Raw genomic sequence first — 16907 nt, forward strand, 5'->3', positions numbered from 1 at the left:
CGGTTAGGACCTCAAGCAAACAATAGAGTAATAGACCTTTGGCCTTTTGTCTGAATTTGTCGTTAATGCGCGGGCCTTGTGGACAGATATATCGATGTAATTAAGGTTCACTGTCCCTTAAGTATAGAAGTTCTTTTGATGGAATAGATTTTTGCCAGGGGAACATTGGAAATTGATGACAAGACACAGAACAGAAATCTTCTAAGAGTTGACCGACATCAAGTAGAAAAATTAAGTCCCAACTCAGATCGGCCATTTGCATTTGGAACACAGCTTGGAACTTAAAGGAGTCCTAAACTCCAGAAGAGTGTTATGTTCCGATAGATATCAATTTGTAGATGTAAGGTGTAAGTAATATAACGTTAAGATATAAATTTTAGAAACTAAGAAAATGTATACTATTTCACATTGTATGATAGAATACCCACTAGTCAAAAATGCATCAAAATGATTCATTTCATTTCATTTCATTTCATTTATTTGGAATGCTACAATGCATGACACGTGACAGCAAGGCAGCGGAGCTGGTGACGGCTGTCACTAGTACATACAAATACAAATCATTACAATAAACAATTCATTCGACGGAATATCAGACTATACAACAGCAATTCAGTATTCTATTAAACCCATTGCAAGTACTCTTTAATTAAATCAAGTAATGTCAGCCTATGGCTGAATACAATCTGTCTGACAAGGGCTTGACAAAAGTTTACCTACAAAACCAATCTGTGGGGTAATGTTAAAAACTCGTTTTGTTATGCGTTGACATTTTGTGAACAATTGACGTTCTTTTATTTTCATTTATGCCAAAAATATGCATAATGATGGAAGTGCCTATACGTATAGGAAATACATTGGTAGGGTCTGCATGGGTTTAGTGAGTGTCATTGTTGTACAAACACACGTTGCGTATTTCACCACAAGTAAAATTCTGCGAAAAGTCGGCTGATTATGAATTCATTGATACATAATCTATTGGAAAATAACAGCCCTTCTGGAGTTTAGGACCCCTTTGAAGGCAAAATGATTCATTACTTGATTTTGAAGGAATCGGGTACATGTATCTAGTTTTCCACCCATGTGATGGTCCTTCCGACCTACGATACTTCGATTTTGCTGGTTTCTTTAATGAGAAATGGCATACGCCGTAATAGGAACCGAATCGTTCCATTTCCCATGGGCTCCACATAGATTACTTATAATTGCCCAGCGACCGCCGTGCTTGCTTTCGTTCGTCAGCAGTTTTAAGTTACTTAAAGCTGCCTGCCTCGCCGAGAATGAGATTGGTAAGCCTGGTCTTACTTTGTGTGTATGTGTGAGCTTCCGTAGGTTCTACGTAATGCGTGTGTACATTTGCGTTTTCGTCCCATTTGCGTTTTCGTCCCATTTGCGTTTTTGTCCCATTACTATACATCTTACTTTGTGTGTATGTGTGAGCTTCCGTAGGTTCTACGTAATGCGTGTGTACATTTGCGTTTTCGTGGCAATGTAACATACATTGCACCGTAGACTGCTATTGTCCCATTACTATACACCCTGTGTTGGGCAAAAGAACCTCATAAAAGTCATATCTCGGAAGTAAGACAATGCATTCTGTTACAGTTATTGATCTAGCACACAGATTGTAGAAAAATTGCCTGAAATAATCTACAAATCTATGCTCAAATGGAAAAAGAATACATGTAAAGAAAGTAACTGAATTATACGCAAAAAAATCCGGTATCCTCGAACATGTCAGAAGAAAAGCAGACTCAGTTCAAAAAGAATACCTGTCCAAAGTTTTATTGTTATTTATTACTGTCGGGGTCTACTTGATTAACACGGGCCTATAATTTCTAGGCCATTGCCGCACCTGCTCCCATATCAGACATTAAGCCTTGGCCAGTCGGCATGACATACCGTTACGTACACAGAGGGTGGTCCACGCGCCGCTTAGTGCTACTACCTCAGAAGTAGTGCGTTTGCCGTGCGACACTTCCAGCGGGTTTGGTGATGTGCTGTAACTGTTGTTTCCATCTTCGGGCAGCCTGAATCGTAAGTTTGTTACCCTTATTGGTGGTAATATCGTAATGATGATAATTTCCAAGCAGATATATCGGTGGCAAGGTACATATATCATATCATATCATATCATATCATATCATATCATATCATATCATATCATATCAATATCATTGGATAAGAGGCATTTTGCCCATAAGATCCGCTTCTATAAAACGTCCATATTTTCTAAAGTAAAGAGAGTCTATGAGAGTGTGTAATGAGAGTCTATGTTAACTTGGTTTGGGCGTGTACTCCATCCCCCTCCATTGAATGTCCGTTAACAGATTTTGCTGCTAGGATGTAGCATCCAAAGTCAACCAGTATCCAACAGGCCTGGTTGGCCTTTTGGATATACTGTACTACCTTGCAACCGATAAATGTGCTTAGAGATTGTAATGATGGTTATACTATTAGTAGAAGCGCTAGCAGTGCAGCACATTCAGTATTTAGCAACATTGACTGCATAAGTAGGGCGTGGTTTTGAAATAACTGCCCGCGAAGAAATTCAAATAACGCTTGACAGAAATAAGAAAAAGAAACTAAAGCAAATGTCAATGAGAAGGACCTGTGATTTTTCCTCTTAGTCTAGGTATTGCTGTTTTTGCGATGACATAGGCTGCTCTCATGTTTTGTTTTTCAGCTTCATGAGCTATAGAGACATCGTAACCGTAAACGGATATTATTTATTACAGTGTTATACCGCTTAGTGAGTTACTTAACGGATAGTCATGGAGTTGCCGCCTTCTTAGCACTTTAATGCTGCATTCCTACATTTATTTCGAGAGATACTTTCTCTACACTTTCCAATGTAACGTCATGTAAAAAATCTACCTTGTGTATATGATATTTGGTTTGTTATGGATATGTTCCAATTATGAAGTTCAACTCCAAACTCCAAATGGTATATAGATAAGCATAGCTAAGATACCACTGCTAACTATACCATTTATGATGAAGCTCGCCGCATTCTAGCCACGCCGAAACCACGCTAGTTATTTAACATGTACCATTTAATGCTGGGTGGGATGGGTGCGGCTCTAAAGGGGGTTGTGAATATACTAGTAGTAAAGTGGTCAATTGCCTTGCACTGAGCAAAGTCACCAAGAAAGTACTGCACCTATTTTTATTCATTTGACGTAAATTATCACAGTTTTTTCAGACTCTGTCATTTATACATTAAAACATAACATAATTACCGTTAGTTTGATACTTCAAGATTGTACTCTCTTTGCAAGTGAAAGAAAACGAAAGTCATATCGATCCAGTTTTAGCTCGCTGAAGAGCTATTCTTCAACTAGTCGTGACAGAGAAGACAGACGCTATGCACAGTATTTGCAGATTTATTCTATTGGGGAAAGAAATTCCTCTAGCTCTTTTAGACAAGCACAATGAACAGTGAACCACGTACGGATTAGCGTCAAGTTCTAAGGACTGCAACCCTTTCCGTCAGCGTTCATGTCGAATCTAAACTCACGGCTTCTTGGTCCAAAAACAGAGCGCTAACCACTATAGATACGCACGCTACCTCTTTGTAATATCTTCCAGTCGCCCCCTTTTATAGCGCTTTAATTAGGCATGCTTGAAATTGGTAGTTTATCAACCATATAGCCTTGTCCTCACAGGGAGGGGTGAACTATTCCAACTCTATGTTTACCGAATAGTCTAATGTGTCAAGACAGGCTGCCCACGTCTCAGTCTGGATCTCGTTCCATTTATCATATCAATTAGGCCACAGCACGTAAATTTTATGGAAGACATCAGAGCGCTCATGAATTTTCGCCTGATTTCTGAAAAGAAATAAGAATCTTTTTCCTCTTCAGGGATGGTCAAATAGACCAAAATAGGCAAACATGTTGTGTTGTAGCCTCATAATCATACTTGTAGAAGTGACACTATAGCTAGTGAGGTAGCTATGACTATATTTGCAGAAGTGAAACTTGCTGGATAGTTGTAAAAATGCCAAATCTTGCTACGACGTTTATGGTGCCTATTTTGAAAATTTAGCCATCTTTTTTTTTTACCCATCTTGTTTCCATTATTTTCCACCTTTTTTTCATTTTTCATTTTTATTTTCATTACATCTCATTATTTTTGCACTCTGCATATATGTCATCCGTAAAATTTACTTGCTGTGGCCTTAGTTAGCATTTAGGCTTCAGACAACTGTGATATCTTATCTTTTGACACGTGCTACTCCAAGAAGCCTACAAAGTATGGTTGGAATTATCAGTTGATTTACCATACGGATTGAGTATATTTGGATCAATTATTTCTGATATGCGTTGAATCTTCTGGTCTCATCCTTCAGGAATAGGGCACGGTAAAGGCTGGACTGTTGCCAAGTTTTGGAGTCCTAAGGACATGTTCTAATGATGCAACATGGAAGATTTCAAGGTCAACAGAAGATTATCAGTTGGAAAGATGTTGAGCCAACAGATTTGCTAAATATAAGCTGTCTACAAGGGACTGCATGCTCTACCAGTGACGTTAACTTTAGATACACGTAAGTGATGCTGTTACGAAAGCTAGTCGTGTTTTATCTGTATATACCGTTTCTTTTTTGATATCGTGAAAATCATATTTGTTAGTGAAGGTGATCAGAATGGATTGAAGTAACTTGTGGATCGTAATAAAGTTAAATGGTCATTCTGGCATGTTCTGGCTTAGCTTTGCACCAATGATTTTGGGTTATGGTTTTGCCTGAATTGTGCTATTAGAGTATTAAAAACGCACTGAATGTTGAATTCAATCTGTACAAAAGCGCATTGAATTTGCCATTTGTCGATTTATCATACATTCAAATATGATTTATCCTCATCCCTTTATTCTTTTATTCGAAACAATTGTAGCCCATCACGATCTACCAGGAGTGCTCAAAACCCACATGAGAGCCTCGAAAAATTTCTCCTTTTCCTTCCTGTTCTCAGCTGTTAGACCCGCAGCCAAAACAACATGCAGCTCGCCTCCGGTCTACTCTTGTTTGGCGTCGTGTTCAGCACGAAGGGGTAAGTTATGCCTTATGTATACATTCCCACATTATTGTACCTCACTCAATATCTAGCCGGCAATGTGAGAAGATCTGTATATATTATCAGCAAGCGTATCTTACTTTACAACTCAATTTTGCATTAACGATCATTTTAAACAAAACTGATGCATTAGCCTATAGGCTATGGAGCAGGACTTCCTTTCTCGGTCGGATATCGTGTTGCAAGTTCTATTTTTGATGACCCCTGTTGGAACCTCTCCGTGGGCTTTACCCTTGCCAAATGATCTCACAAAGCACCCAAAGATACCCTCCTTTCTCGAGGAGACAAGAAGTTCTTACACAGCTTCTTTGCTAGATCCGTAGGGACCGGAAGATAAGGTATAACTTTGAATATGCGGTAAGGGTTATAGAAAGGACGATCGTTATCACATGCCAAGACGAGCTACTGGTTAATTACTTGGCCTGAACTTGGGCACCAGGGCAAAGTGAGTGCCACATAATCAATTTCTGGCAAGCAACGTAGAACAGCTATAACACAATTAACAGCTGATAGGTTAGAGTTTGACGTGGCAATATGGCAATTGCCACGAGAACTGCATGGCATGTGGGAGTCATGGACGCAGAATTCTGACTGTGACACTGTGCGCTTTCTGGAATGCAACCTGTTCGCAACATGGATAAATACGTCGTAGTTGACTAGCACAAGATACTTGCAATTGAGTCCCACATAAAAGCGGAAATGCTCTGCACTACGCGCGCACAGTGTAGCCACATCCTGTTGGTAATTTCCGATGATTATGCCATTGTTGAGTGCCATTGCACAATATATTAGCAAAAATAAATAGGAGCATTTAGTATTGCTCATGATGGCCAGTTATATATAACACTTCAAAAGAGTTTGTTGGTTTGATCGGTTATAAAACTAATTGAATATATTGCAGACGTAGAGTACGAGAAATGGTTACTGAGATGTGTTTTATACTACCATGAGCTTTATTGGTTAATGATAATAATGATAATGTACCCTACTTAATTATACCCCTAGGGCTAATTGTAAGTGCAATAGAATCAAATGATAATCTTCTAACATGAAGTTATTGTATATGTTCTAATTGCAAGTGAATAATCTAAATTAGAACATGCAAAGATGAAGTGATTGAATGTACATACACGGATACAATAATATTTTAAATCTAAGTTGCTATTGCAGGGTTTGACTTATTCTTTGAAAGTAGTTAATAAAAATGAAATAAGATAAGACATCCCATGTATGCTATAATAGATAATGTTAAATATGTTACGGAGAAAACCACTATCGATCGTGAAGCTTGGACTTGGAAAATAACGATGGTGACCTTTTCGTGTCATCTATAAACACGGCTTTGCTGTCACCTTTAAGACCTCGCAGTAATTGTTTTTACGCTTTCTGTGAAGCACGAAAACTCCTCCTCTGTAGCTTTTATGATATATTGCCCATAGCAGCGCCATAATTCAAAGCATAGCATGCAAACCTAACCCGGGACAAGGTCAAAATTCTATTTTGCACCAGTCGTGATCTTAACCTTAAGCATTTGACCACTTGTCATCGTACCCTGATTACTATTGTGAATAAAATAATACTTGGATATTCTCGGTAGGGTCAGTTGTTTCTAACTACTAGTACTAAACTGTTGGCACGGAGAGCATTCATTAGCACATTGGTGACATGATATACTAGTATAATCCCCAGTTATTGTATTGTTTTTGCAAACTTAATAATGTTTTTAAAGGTCGATTAAGATTAGACATCCAGGTAATAAGATATGCTAATAAGCAAAGCAGTTACTCAAGCAACTGGATATGATTTGAGGAAACGGTCAGACGTTTTAAACAACATCCGTTTGAACGTATTCTATGTATTTTTGAACGTACAGTATTCTATATCTTGCTGCTTGAACAATTCTGGTGGATTGCAATTTTCATATGTATTTCGGAATTTTATATCTTCGATTCCTTGAGATCAACTGTCCCATCACCTACGTCTTTATTTAGTCGGCCCCCCATGTGGCGTGTTGCGTGTCCGTCTAAATATGGCTCAGAAGGTTGCAACCGTGAACTCGGCGACAGTCTCCCCTTGCGTGCAGTAATGTCCCTGTTTGATAGTATATCCCAGACATTAGATAATGTCTACATTACTTATATTGTGGTCGTCTGTATTTTCTGTATGTCTTTTTGAATGATTTGATGTAGTTATACTATGTTTATCCCAAAAATGTAAATTTCACTCGTTTGTTAAACAATGATGAAAGGGCTAAATGTTCTTACGAGTATTGAAATAGTACAGTCACTAATTCATAAAAGTTACATGACCTTTCATATGTCTTCGGTTAGGGGCTGAAAATCAGCCTTTTTTATTGTTCGTTTTTCCGTTGGTAAACACAAAAGCTATGATGTGTATATAAAGCATTCATTTTAGGAAGTTCAAACCTCAGGTTAATTTAGCCTGGCATATGGCCGTAGCCAGTTTCTTCGGCGGCTCATCAAGAGCCGATTGACCTTGGTCGGTCTAAACTTACTCGGGCTATACCTCCCAGGAGAATTTACATAGATCGGCGGGCATACTGCGTTGGGCAACCGAAGAAAAATGCCTGGCTGTCCACGTTGTTGATATGGTACTAAGGGTAGAGGCTTTGTGGTATTCCAATGGAAACTTTCCCATTCATTAAAGAACCCTTGAAAACCAAGTGCCACTTACAAAAGATAGCGAAGCTACTGAACTATTTGACCGTTTCTGAAATTATATCCAGTTGCTTGAGTAACTGCTATTTGACAAACATTGAGAACTAAAATTTGTACTGCCTATACGAATTAACCAAATTTTTTAACAATGTAATAAACTGCTAATTCCAAAATGCAACTAAATGTTTCTTTCAAATATATATCATCAACAAAAATATGACGATGCATGCTACAACTCATATTTTATTCTCGTATTCAATAGAGGTAGATGCTTATGCTCGATAATCATCTAGAGATCTAAAAATCTATATGTAGCCTGAAGTTGCATAATGCTTATTGACCAAGTCGATGGACAATAATTCCTAGTGGAAAATTGAATTTGACCCGTGCGATCCGATCTGTCTCTAGGCACAGCCTCTTTGTCATCGAAGTCTTATATTAGGCTCGTGGCAATGTCTTTGGGCTGGCGGCCATTGGGACGGAAATAAGGCCCTTTTGTTCACATATGTATATAACGAGCAATTAGAGTACTGGTGTACAGTTGACTAGATCATTCAGCTGAGATGACTGTCTTTGTCAATGCGAGTTTGTATTCAAAACAAATCTTCAAATTTTACGATCGTTGATCGTTGATGAATGCTAAGGAGAAGAAGTATGCCTAGCTCGTGGACTTTGGCATTTTCCCATGACATTGTTGACAGCTGGCCAAATACAGTGACATCTTGTCCTGCTGTTCACCTCTATGGCCAGTCTACATAAAATTATAAATAACTCAAAGCATTGGTAATAGAGGCAATGTAGTAGGATGTTGACATAAGACAGTAACTCGGATACATTTAAGTCTAACTACCGTTGATTATTTGATAGACTGTGGACGTTTGGAGGAAACATTGAGTTCACTCATTGATCAATTATGCAATATTGCCAACAGGATTCTATATCAAAATGGAAGAGTATTGCTTGTCATAGAGAATTCCAGTTATGTGTGTTCAAAGAAAAGTTTTCATACTGATAAATAGATGGTTGGTATGCAGCAGAGTTAGGTATTCGAGGTACTCTTATACAAATACTGTCCAGTTTGAAGTACATTTGATGATGATGAAGATATGGCTTCTTTTAAAGGGTAAAATGCACCTCCCACACCACGGGAAAGGAGCTAGGAATGTCCGATAGCTTGGAAAGAAGGACCGAGTAAGAATAGCGCACAAAGGTTATCGTCCATAAAGTGGGTGATTTAAAATAATGGGTATCGGGTCCCAAAATTCCACCTCATTATTTGGAGAGTCATAAATACTGGGTCACTAGACGTGTACAGCGACCAGAGAACAGAAAACAAAGAAGAAGTCTCAAAGTTAACTTTGATGTATAGCAAACCTAACTTCCTTGTCCAAAGTTGAAGTTGGGATGGTACCTTATCTAGCCACCGTGTGATAGCATGCCATAAAAATGACAATGGAATCCTACTTGACGGACAATAATGGCAACTTCTGTGAAGCAATTACCCATGAAATGAGTATAGGTTGGCAGCTTGATCCCAGTAGTGTACATCAATGTGTATTTGGTATATTGTCGATTTCTAAAGCTAAATCTCTATGGCCAACAAAAAAGCCATCCAGGTACACTATTGCCGATGGTTTTTACATCAAAAACACTAAGTCATACATAATGGGAATTTGTAATTTGGTCGGTCGCTTTTGAGTGGTGTTTAAAGTACTATCTCTTTATGTTTTATTACTATTTGCCACAAAACACACTAACTTTATCATTAATGCTTCAGCTTTTCGAACTTGAAATTGTGAAGTATTCCGTGAATCTGCAATGACCTCATGATACGTTTGTCTAATCAGTGTGATATTTAGTGTAAGCATTTTTAAAATAATTTTTCTATGTTATTGCAGATTGTCCGTTGCTGGGGAAGATGACGATGAACCGGCTTCCTTGCGTTATTCAAGACAACTTTCAGATGGTACGTTCTTTTCATAAGAAAATACGCCATAGTTCTGCGAAATCTTATAATTGTTTATTATTCACTCTAAAATTTCATAGAGCAGGTCGTGATATCTATCTTGCCATTGCTGTAACTGTTCCCCTATCTTGTTCCAGACGGCTCCGACAATGCAACTACTTCGACGTTCGAATCAGCAACTACAAGGTATGATGATGATGGAATGAGAGCTTGGAGACTACTTTCATTACTCATACAATGTAAATCTACGCCATGTGAACATTGTTGGAACGGTTACATGTACGCATGCCATGTAAGTGAGCTCTTTGACCTAAATAGTAGTTATTGGCCTTATGGATTCTTCATCGGGTGACCTCGTCTGGTGAAGAGGTATGGTAGATATGTAGACGCACTCGAGTGATGCATTCGGTGCTGACACATACATCTAACACATTATTTAGGCATGCTCCCAATGGTACAAGTCTGATGAGTGCTCTTTCTTATAGCTATCAATATCTGGCATGCAAACAAAGACCACTGGAAATAAACGTATTTCAATTGCTAATATGTTGATTATGTCGTATGAAGCTGGCCATAGTATATGTCGTATCAAGAAATATATCAAAAACCTACCTATCATACAAAAGTAACGTGCCTATAATGACTGAATACATACATACATACATAATTCATCCGGCTTTACACCGGTGAGGCACAGTCCAAAGCACAAGTTTTCCAGTATGATCTGTCCTTCATGGCAGACACTAAACTTGACCCTGAATGAAGACCTTTATTGTACAGTTTTGCTCAACTGAGCTAAGTACAGGTCAAAACATGTCAAAACATATATACATATAAAAGTATCACAAATTTTGTCTAATACAAAAGTTCGGCTTCTTCTCGCTTCTTGCTAATGGTACAAATGTAGGACTGTATGGGTTTAGCTATGGTCGGTTTGTCAAAAAGCATGAGGAATATAGACTTGTCAGTGCTACTCATGTGTCTAAAATGAGGGAATCTACTTTCTAGGTAATTAGATAGAATATTAATTTTCTTTATTAGATATAATAGAGAACTAAAAACATATATTTATAAAAAAACTAAACCTAAAAACATGTTAAAGGTATTTGTCCTCTCTTTCTTTCCAGCGACGACTTGGGAACAACCCCTGCTTCTATGGAAGTGGTACTGGAGATGTTGGACAAATATGACCAAAGACTGAGACCTGATTTCAGAGGTATTTTCTTCTTTGCAATTAGCCTGTGTAAATAGACGAACCATGGTTCTCTAAAATACTGTAGTAGTATGGGGATTAGGACAATTTTGCGATGCCTACTGAGAATCATACACGTAGCTCATATGTCAATGATACACTGAATGAGTACAATGACCTGTTGATGTGTTTCATTCTCTGTCCGATAGGCGGTCCCGTTACAGTGACCTTTCAGCTGTATATCCTCACTATGGGATCTGTATCAGAATCCTCCATGGTAAGTGGTTGTTTAAGCACTTTATTTGTGTTTGATCTGACAACATATGATAGAATGAGCTACATTTCGGAACACACTCATTTACTATTATAAAAGGCTATCACAATCTTTAATCTGAGATACAGTGGCATTCAGTATGAATGCCTGAATGCCTATGCGAATGATAGGTCTGCCCATGAAGGTCGCATGATGAAAGTTACTCAAGCCATGCCACAGGATAGATATTAGAAACGGTAGGCATTTCAGGTAGCACCTTTTCGTCCATTACCCATTAGAGAGAGAGAGAGAGAGAGAGAGACATACAGACAGACAGACAGACAGACAGACAGACAGAGACAGACAGAGACAGACAGAGACAGACAGAGACAGACAGAGACTTTTTTACTTTCACAATCACACCAATCCCCTATTGTTTTCCATAGGATTATGTCGTGACGGTGTTCCTGCGACAACAATGGAACGATCCTCGCTTCGTTTACACTGGCTTCGACGGTAACCTCACTCTATACGACACCGTAATTGGTAGGTACTCATGCTACAACAACTCTTTATGAAGAAAAGTAACGTACATGTAAATATTCTGTATTTCTTCCATGGGCTATTTAATAACTGGTACGGCCATGTTGATTTGATCATATGGATGGCATCCTCTGCTCGGAACTCCAAACTGATGCGAACGAGCTGATTTCACTGTCGTTGGGAAGGTTGAACAAATGCATAACACACAGAGGATGGATCGGTATACCGAACAGCAGGTCTGTTCATTCACGTCTCCTTTGTCTTTGGAAATGCCTTTGGTACTCTATGACATTATAATAGTACCGTTTTACGATTTTGTTTCAAGTTACGGCATATGTATGCTCATTTTACTGCTGCTTTGTACGATTTACAGTATGGTGGAAAACACCTTTCTTGGAAACAAATGAAAACTGGTACTGGTGCGGATGTCATAAATTTATTCAAATCAACATGGTCTATCTTTATCATATATGTATATGACTGGTTTATTTCGAAAGTCAACAAACTGACAATGACATTGCAGCCACACGGCTTAAAACAGTATTGGGATAAAACATTTAAAATAGTATTTGCTTATTATCGTTATTTTTACAGACGATGTTTGGCTACCCGACGTGTTCTTCGTGAACGAGAAGGCTGCAGGGTTCGCCTCATCAACCGGATCTAGCAGGATGATGAGAATCCACCCAAATGGCGATGTACTGTTTAGTACGAAGTACGTAAAACTTACGTATGCTCTTACCCTCTATTTACCTTTACGGTATTTGAATAATTAATGTATCTAAGTGCATGCATATAGCCGTTATAACCACACTAGGGCGTAACGCACCATCTTCGCGGGTCTGTGGTCTGGGAGTAGGTGGTTACGTACGTTACATACCTAGCTGCAATGTTGGCTTAAAGCTAGATGATGCTATATATGATGCTCCTACAGTGCTTGGTGGCAACAAGGTGCCATTGGATCGATCTTTTAATCAGCGTCCTGAAGATGATGTTCACTGTAGATGTTCATAATAAAAAACAACCTCATAGATAAGCCAACCACTTACTCCTGATTTGTTTAAAGTGTTTCCTTGTTTCTTAATTCTAATTTTAGATTTAGTTATTACTTGGGTAAATATACGTATAATCTTTATTGCAAACTCATGCCCGAGGGCTAATTGCAAAAAATACATGTATGAAAGTACAATGATGATAATAATGATACTGAATGGTATACAATAAATATAACAAAGTGGACATTAAGTCAAATAGGGGTCATCAACTAATATATGAAATCACCTGATTCGTTTGCATCCATTGTTTTGGTTTTTATTTCCTTTCGTATTTGCAAGCAGGTAAACTGTACAATTGATAAAATAAATTTAGAAGTACAAGAACATGATTGTTGTGACCACTGACGTCATCTGTGTCCACATGCAGGAAGACTGCACTACTTGCGTGTCCGATGAACTTCCAACTCTACCCGATGGACAGCCAGGAGTGCTCTATTAAGATAGAAAGCTGTATGTATGGCATGACTAAATAGCAATGATTGTTGATTGAGTTTCAGTATGTTGTGTTTTATGAATTTTGTTGCATTCGTACTGATTCATATGGTTGGGATAATGATTAAGTGTTGATGATGATGGTTTCATTGATAGCTGTTCGGGTACCGGTTTGTTTGATATATACTTAAAGTGAGAAAACAAAAGTAAACTTAAGCTTGCACTTTGTGTAATGCTTATGCCATTGATTGCCTCAGTCTTATTTGCAATAGGAAGGTTGGCGGTTGTCGAAGCATGTTTCCAAAACTCGCATCTTACCAATGCCTCTAATATGCTTGTTGAAAAGTTGTAACTGTTGTTTAGCGATTCTGCATTGCAATACATGCAGCTATGTTTGTCAAAGAGTATAGAGATACGCACGTGTCGAAAAAGATTGTGAAAGTGCTTTTTATAGCTTTGACTGCCCCTTTGTTGCATTTTGCTTGCCTTGCAGTTAGCCACAGCACAAGAGACATAGTTCTAGAGTGGGCGGACCCGCCTATCATACTGGCTGACGACATACAACTGCCTGAGTACAAGGTCTTGAGCACCACGCCAGAAAGATGCGATGCGGTTCGTCGAATAGGTAGATATCATGTTTCTCAAACTAAACCATTCTTTATTCTCCTATCATCCCACGTCATTTTGTGTTGCTCCATTCACCTGCTGTAGTCAGTCACACTACCATGGATATCGATCTCAAATGGAGTGAAGTGCCGTTGATTCTGAATGAGGCTATCAGCCTCCCGGAGTTCCGGATCCTCGGTGTGGATTCTAAGAGGTGTGATGCTACCAGAGAGATAGGTAGGACAGTTCTAATATGATTAAACAGTCTCAAACATGTACTAGAGATTTGTGTTCTGTAGTTAGCATCCTTTAGTGATATATTGTAGTGTATTTTTAGTGTAGTGACTTTCTTGATGTGTCTCGAACATTATTAACCGTAGTTACATATAGCACTCTTTATTAGCGACAGAATGTAGTGTAGTGACTTTCTTGATGTTCCTCGAACATACTTAACCGTAGATAGCACTCCTAAGCAATAGCTTGTGGTGCCTTGTAGTGACTTTCTTGATGTGTCTCAAACATTCTAACCTTTTTACACACAAAATCGTTACAAAACATTTACAGCCTCTCTAGTACCACTAGTGATGTAGCGATTGCCAGTGAATGTCTCACGTAAATGGCAAAGCATAGCAATTGCAATAGGCTATCATTTATTCACAGTTATCCGTAGTAATGCATTTGTAACAAGACCACGGAGCCAGCTGAAAAATAATACATTCAGAACGATTGCAAATAATACAACATTCGATGACCAGGACTGCTATCAGTGCAAATTTATTACTCCAGGATTACAGCTGCATGGGAATTTGCATAGCTGGAAATCAGCCAGGGGTCTTTGAAATATCTTTCTATTGTAAGAGGCTGCCGGAACAAAGGACACCGAACTGCACAGGAACTCTGAATGAAGAATAGCTTGGGCATAATGGATATAAAGTGCACACGTATTGACATATGGCATTTTGTCCGTTTGGTCATGCCTTGTTGCTTGAATTGCGCTTGATTCATACCTTCATCTCTCCTTTCCAAACTCATTATATTCATGTCGACACCTATGGATCTACAATGTCAATGAAGGAATGCCAGGCTCAATTGTTTTAGTATGAGATCGTAACGCTTTTCTCCTCTACAGTTACAAAACATTGTACCAAATGCATGTCACTTGATCAAGACAATTCAATGTAATCGTGTAGCATATTCTACTATTCCTTTATCACGCATGCAAGTACATGAAATTATGCATGTACATTACATGCAACGAATTTATTTGAAAGGAAACTACATATCGGCCAGCTGTGTTTTAACTTACCAAAACTGCTGCCATGTTCTACGATGAAACATTCTTCTGCAGGCACATTTTCTTGCCTGGAAGGGCGGTTCAGAATGGTCCGCAGGATGGGCTACTACATCATACAGACATATATACCAAGGTTATTATTCTCATAATATGTATTGCGATGATTAACATTTTATGCATTTATATCTTAGCTATTTGTCTCGTGAATTGCTTTCCCATAGATAAGGCTGTGTCCAACCTCCTAAAGTATTGCAGGTTGACATACGTATACTACCTATGGAATGGCGCTATTCTGATAAGTGATAGTTTGTACCTTGTGTAGGCAAATAGTCGTCTGCGGATAACCTCAAGCCAACCGTACACACTTAACGCTAGTTCACTTTTATCCGTGGGGTACCCCATATTCGTTGTTTTTAAAGAACAGGGTATCTAGGTTTATCAAGTCGATGGATATTGAAATATTTTGAAATTAACCACAATATTTTGAAAATTTAATATGTTTAAAACCACCGCCCGTGGACGTGATATCTGCAAATAGACAGCTTTCAAAACAAGGGATTTAGGTTACCCAGCTGATAATGTGAACTAGCGTTACATCACATATTCAGAAAAGACGCTGAAGCCTTCTGTCAGAACGTTCTCCAAGCCCACCACCAGACTAGTTTATCGTTCTGTGTGGCTTCTTCAATGGTCAGAACTCGAATGAAGTTTGTACCTTTTGTATTTCACTTGGTTATTAGTTTGTTGATTAAGGTTGTTTGTTTGGTGTTTTGATAGTATTCTGATCGTGATCCTGTCGTGGCTGACGTTTTGGATCAGTCCTGAGATCGCACCTGCTCGTGTGGCGCTCGGCATCACCACCGTGCTGACATCTACCACCTTTACAGCCATCAACAGAAGCACCATGCCCAGGTAAACCATATTAAGGATATGCAAATTATGAACCGTATCGCTTAGACACAGGTTTTAGGTATACTATGTTTCAACTGGCTTCCTAAGGGTAAAATGGCATTCATCCTTTCTTATTTTTCTTATTCAAGAAATGTAGACGTTGTCAAAACAATGTAAATTTTGTGATTTTTTTAGCCCATCAACAATGTTTCAAGATGTTTTAACCCTAATCAGACCGGGCTTTTTTGGTCATCCCTGGACCGGGGGGGGGGGGGGGGCTTTTGAGGCCCTCCACTTTGAAGTCCAATAACTCTAAAACGACGGGCCATAGGGCCACTAAATTTTCAGGACATAATGTCGACATAATATCTGACGTGTATTTGACGTTTGACGTTACGCTGACGTAAGATGACGTAATTATGACGTCATCAATTTGATTATATGGGCCGGACCCATGAAAAAAGGGTATTCTCAGAAAACTTCAAGATATGCTACAAAAATGTAACAACAAGTGCAGATAACAGAATAATAATGTTTATTACGACTTGCGTTGCCAATAGCAACATCAATGACGTCAAAATGACGTCATAAAATGACGTCATGCACATCTAAGATACGAGTTGGGCTCCGCCATATTATATCGACCACCTCGAATTTTTGAAAATACTTTTTTTGCAGCAAATAACCACAAAGGGCAATGGAAATAGACTAGATTCATTCATTTAGATGGTTTTTGATGAAAAAATACCAGGTGGTTACAAATTTTAAGGGATAATTAGCTAATTATTCTTGATCTGGACATACGGTCCGCCATCTTGGATTTTGGGCTGATGACGTCATCAAATTAGCATAATTTATGCATATATAATTATGAAAGATATGCTAAGTAATATAACACTAGGCGCCCTCGCGGTCATTACAC

General features: G+C 38.6%; 3 protein-coding genes across 3 annotated transcripts in view; all 3 read left to right on the plus strand.

Moving 5' to 3' along the window:
* The window catches only part of LOC118427125 (GPI mannosyltransferase 4-like), a 9204-nt gene extending 4788 nt beyond the window's left edge, over window positions 1–4416 (plus strand). The window contains exon 4 of the mRNA XM_035836761.1: window positions 4355–4416. Within this exon, the coding sequence (XP_035692654.1) occupies window positions 4355–4416 (62 nt within the window). The remainder of the gene's footprint in view (window positions 1–4354) is intronic.
* LOC118427126 (glycine receptor subunit alphaZ1-like) lies at window positions 4392–11742 on the plus strand. The gene is made up of 7 exons (XM_035836763.1): window positions 4392–4549; window positions 4974–5051; window positions 9652–9719; window positions 9857–9905; window positions 10847–10935; window positions 11121–11188; window positions 11611–11742. Exons 2-7 carry the CDS (start codon window positions 4999–5001, stop codon window positions 11740–11742), a joined length of 459 nt encoding a protein of 152 aa, XP_035692656.1. The 5' UTR covers window positions 4392–4549; window positions 4974–4998.
* LOC118427127 (glycine receptor subunit alphaZ1-like) overlaps window positions 11604–16907 on the plus strand; it is a 9430-nt gene continuing 4126 nt past the window's right edge. Inside the window, exons 1-6 of the mRNA XM_035836764.1 lie at window positions 11604–11710; window positions 12302–12422; window positions 13130–13212; window positions 13906–14037; window positions 15149–15227; window positions 15872–16006. Coding sequence (XP_035692657.1) covers window positions 12379–12422; window positions 13130–13212; window positions 13906–14037; window positions 15149–15227; window positions 15872–16006 — 473 coding nt within the window. The 5' untranslated portion in view covers window positions 11604–11710; window positions 12302–12378. The remainder of the gene's footprint in view (window positions 11711–12301; window positions 12423–13129; window positions 13213–13905; window positions 14038–15148; window positions 15228–15871; window positions 16007–16907) is intronic.

Source organism: Branchiostoma floridae, chromosome 12, assembly GCF_000003815.2.
Source record: "Branchiostoma floridae strain S238N-H82 chromosome 12, Bfl_VNyyK, whole genome shotgun sequence".
In the NCBI taxonomy this organism is placed as follows: Eukaryota; Metazoa; Chordata; class Leptocardii; order Amphioxiformes; family Branchiostomatidae; genus Branchiostoma; species Branchiostoma floridae.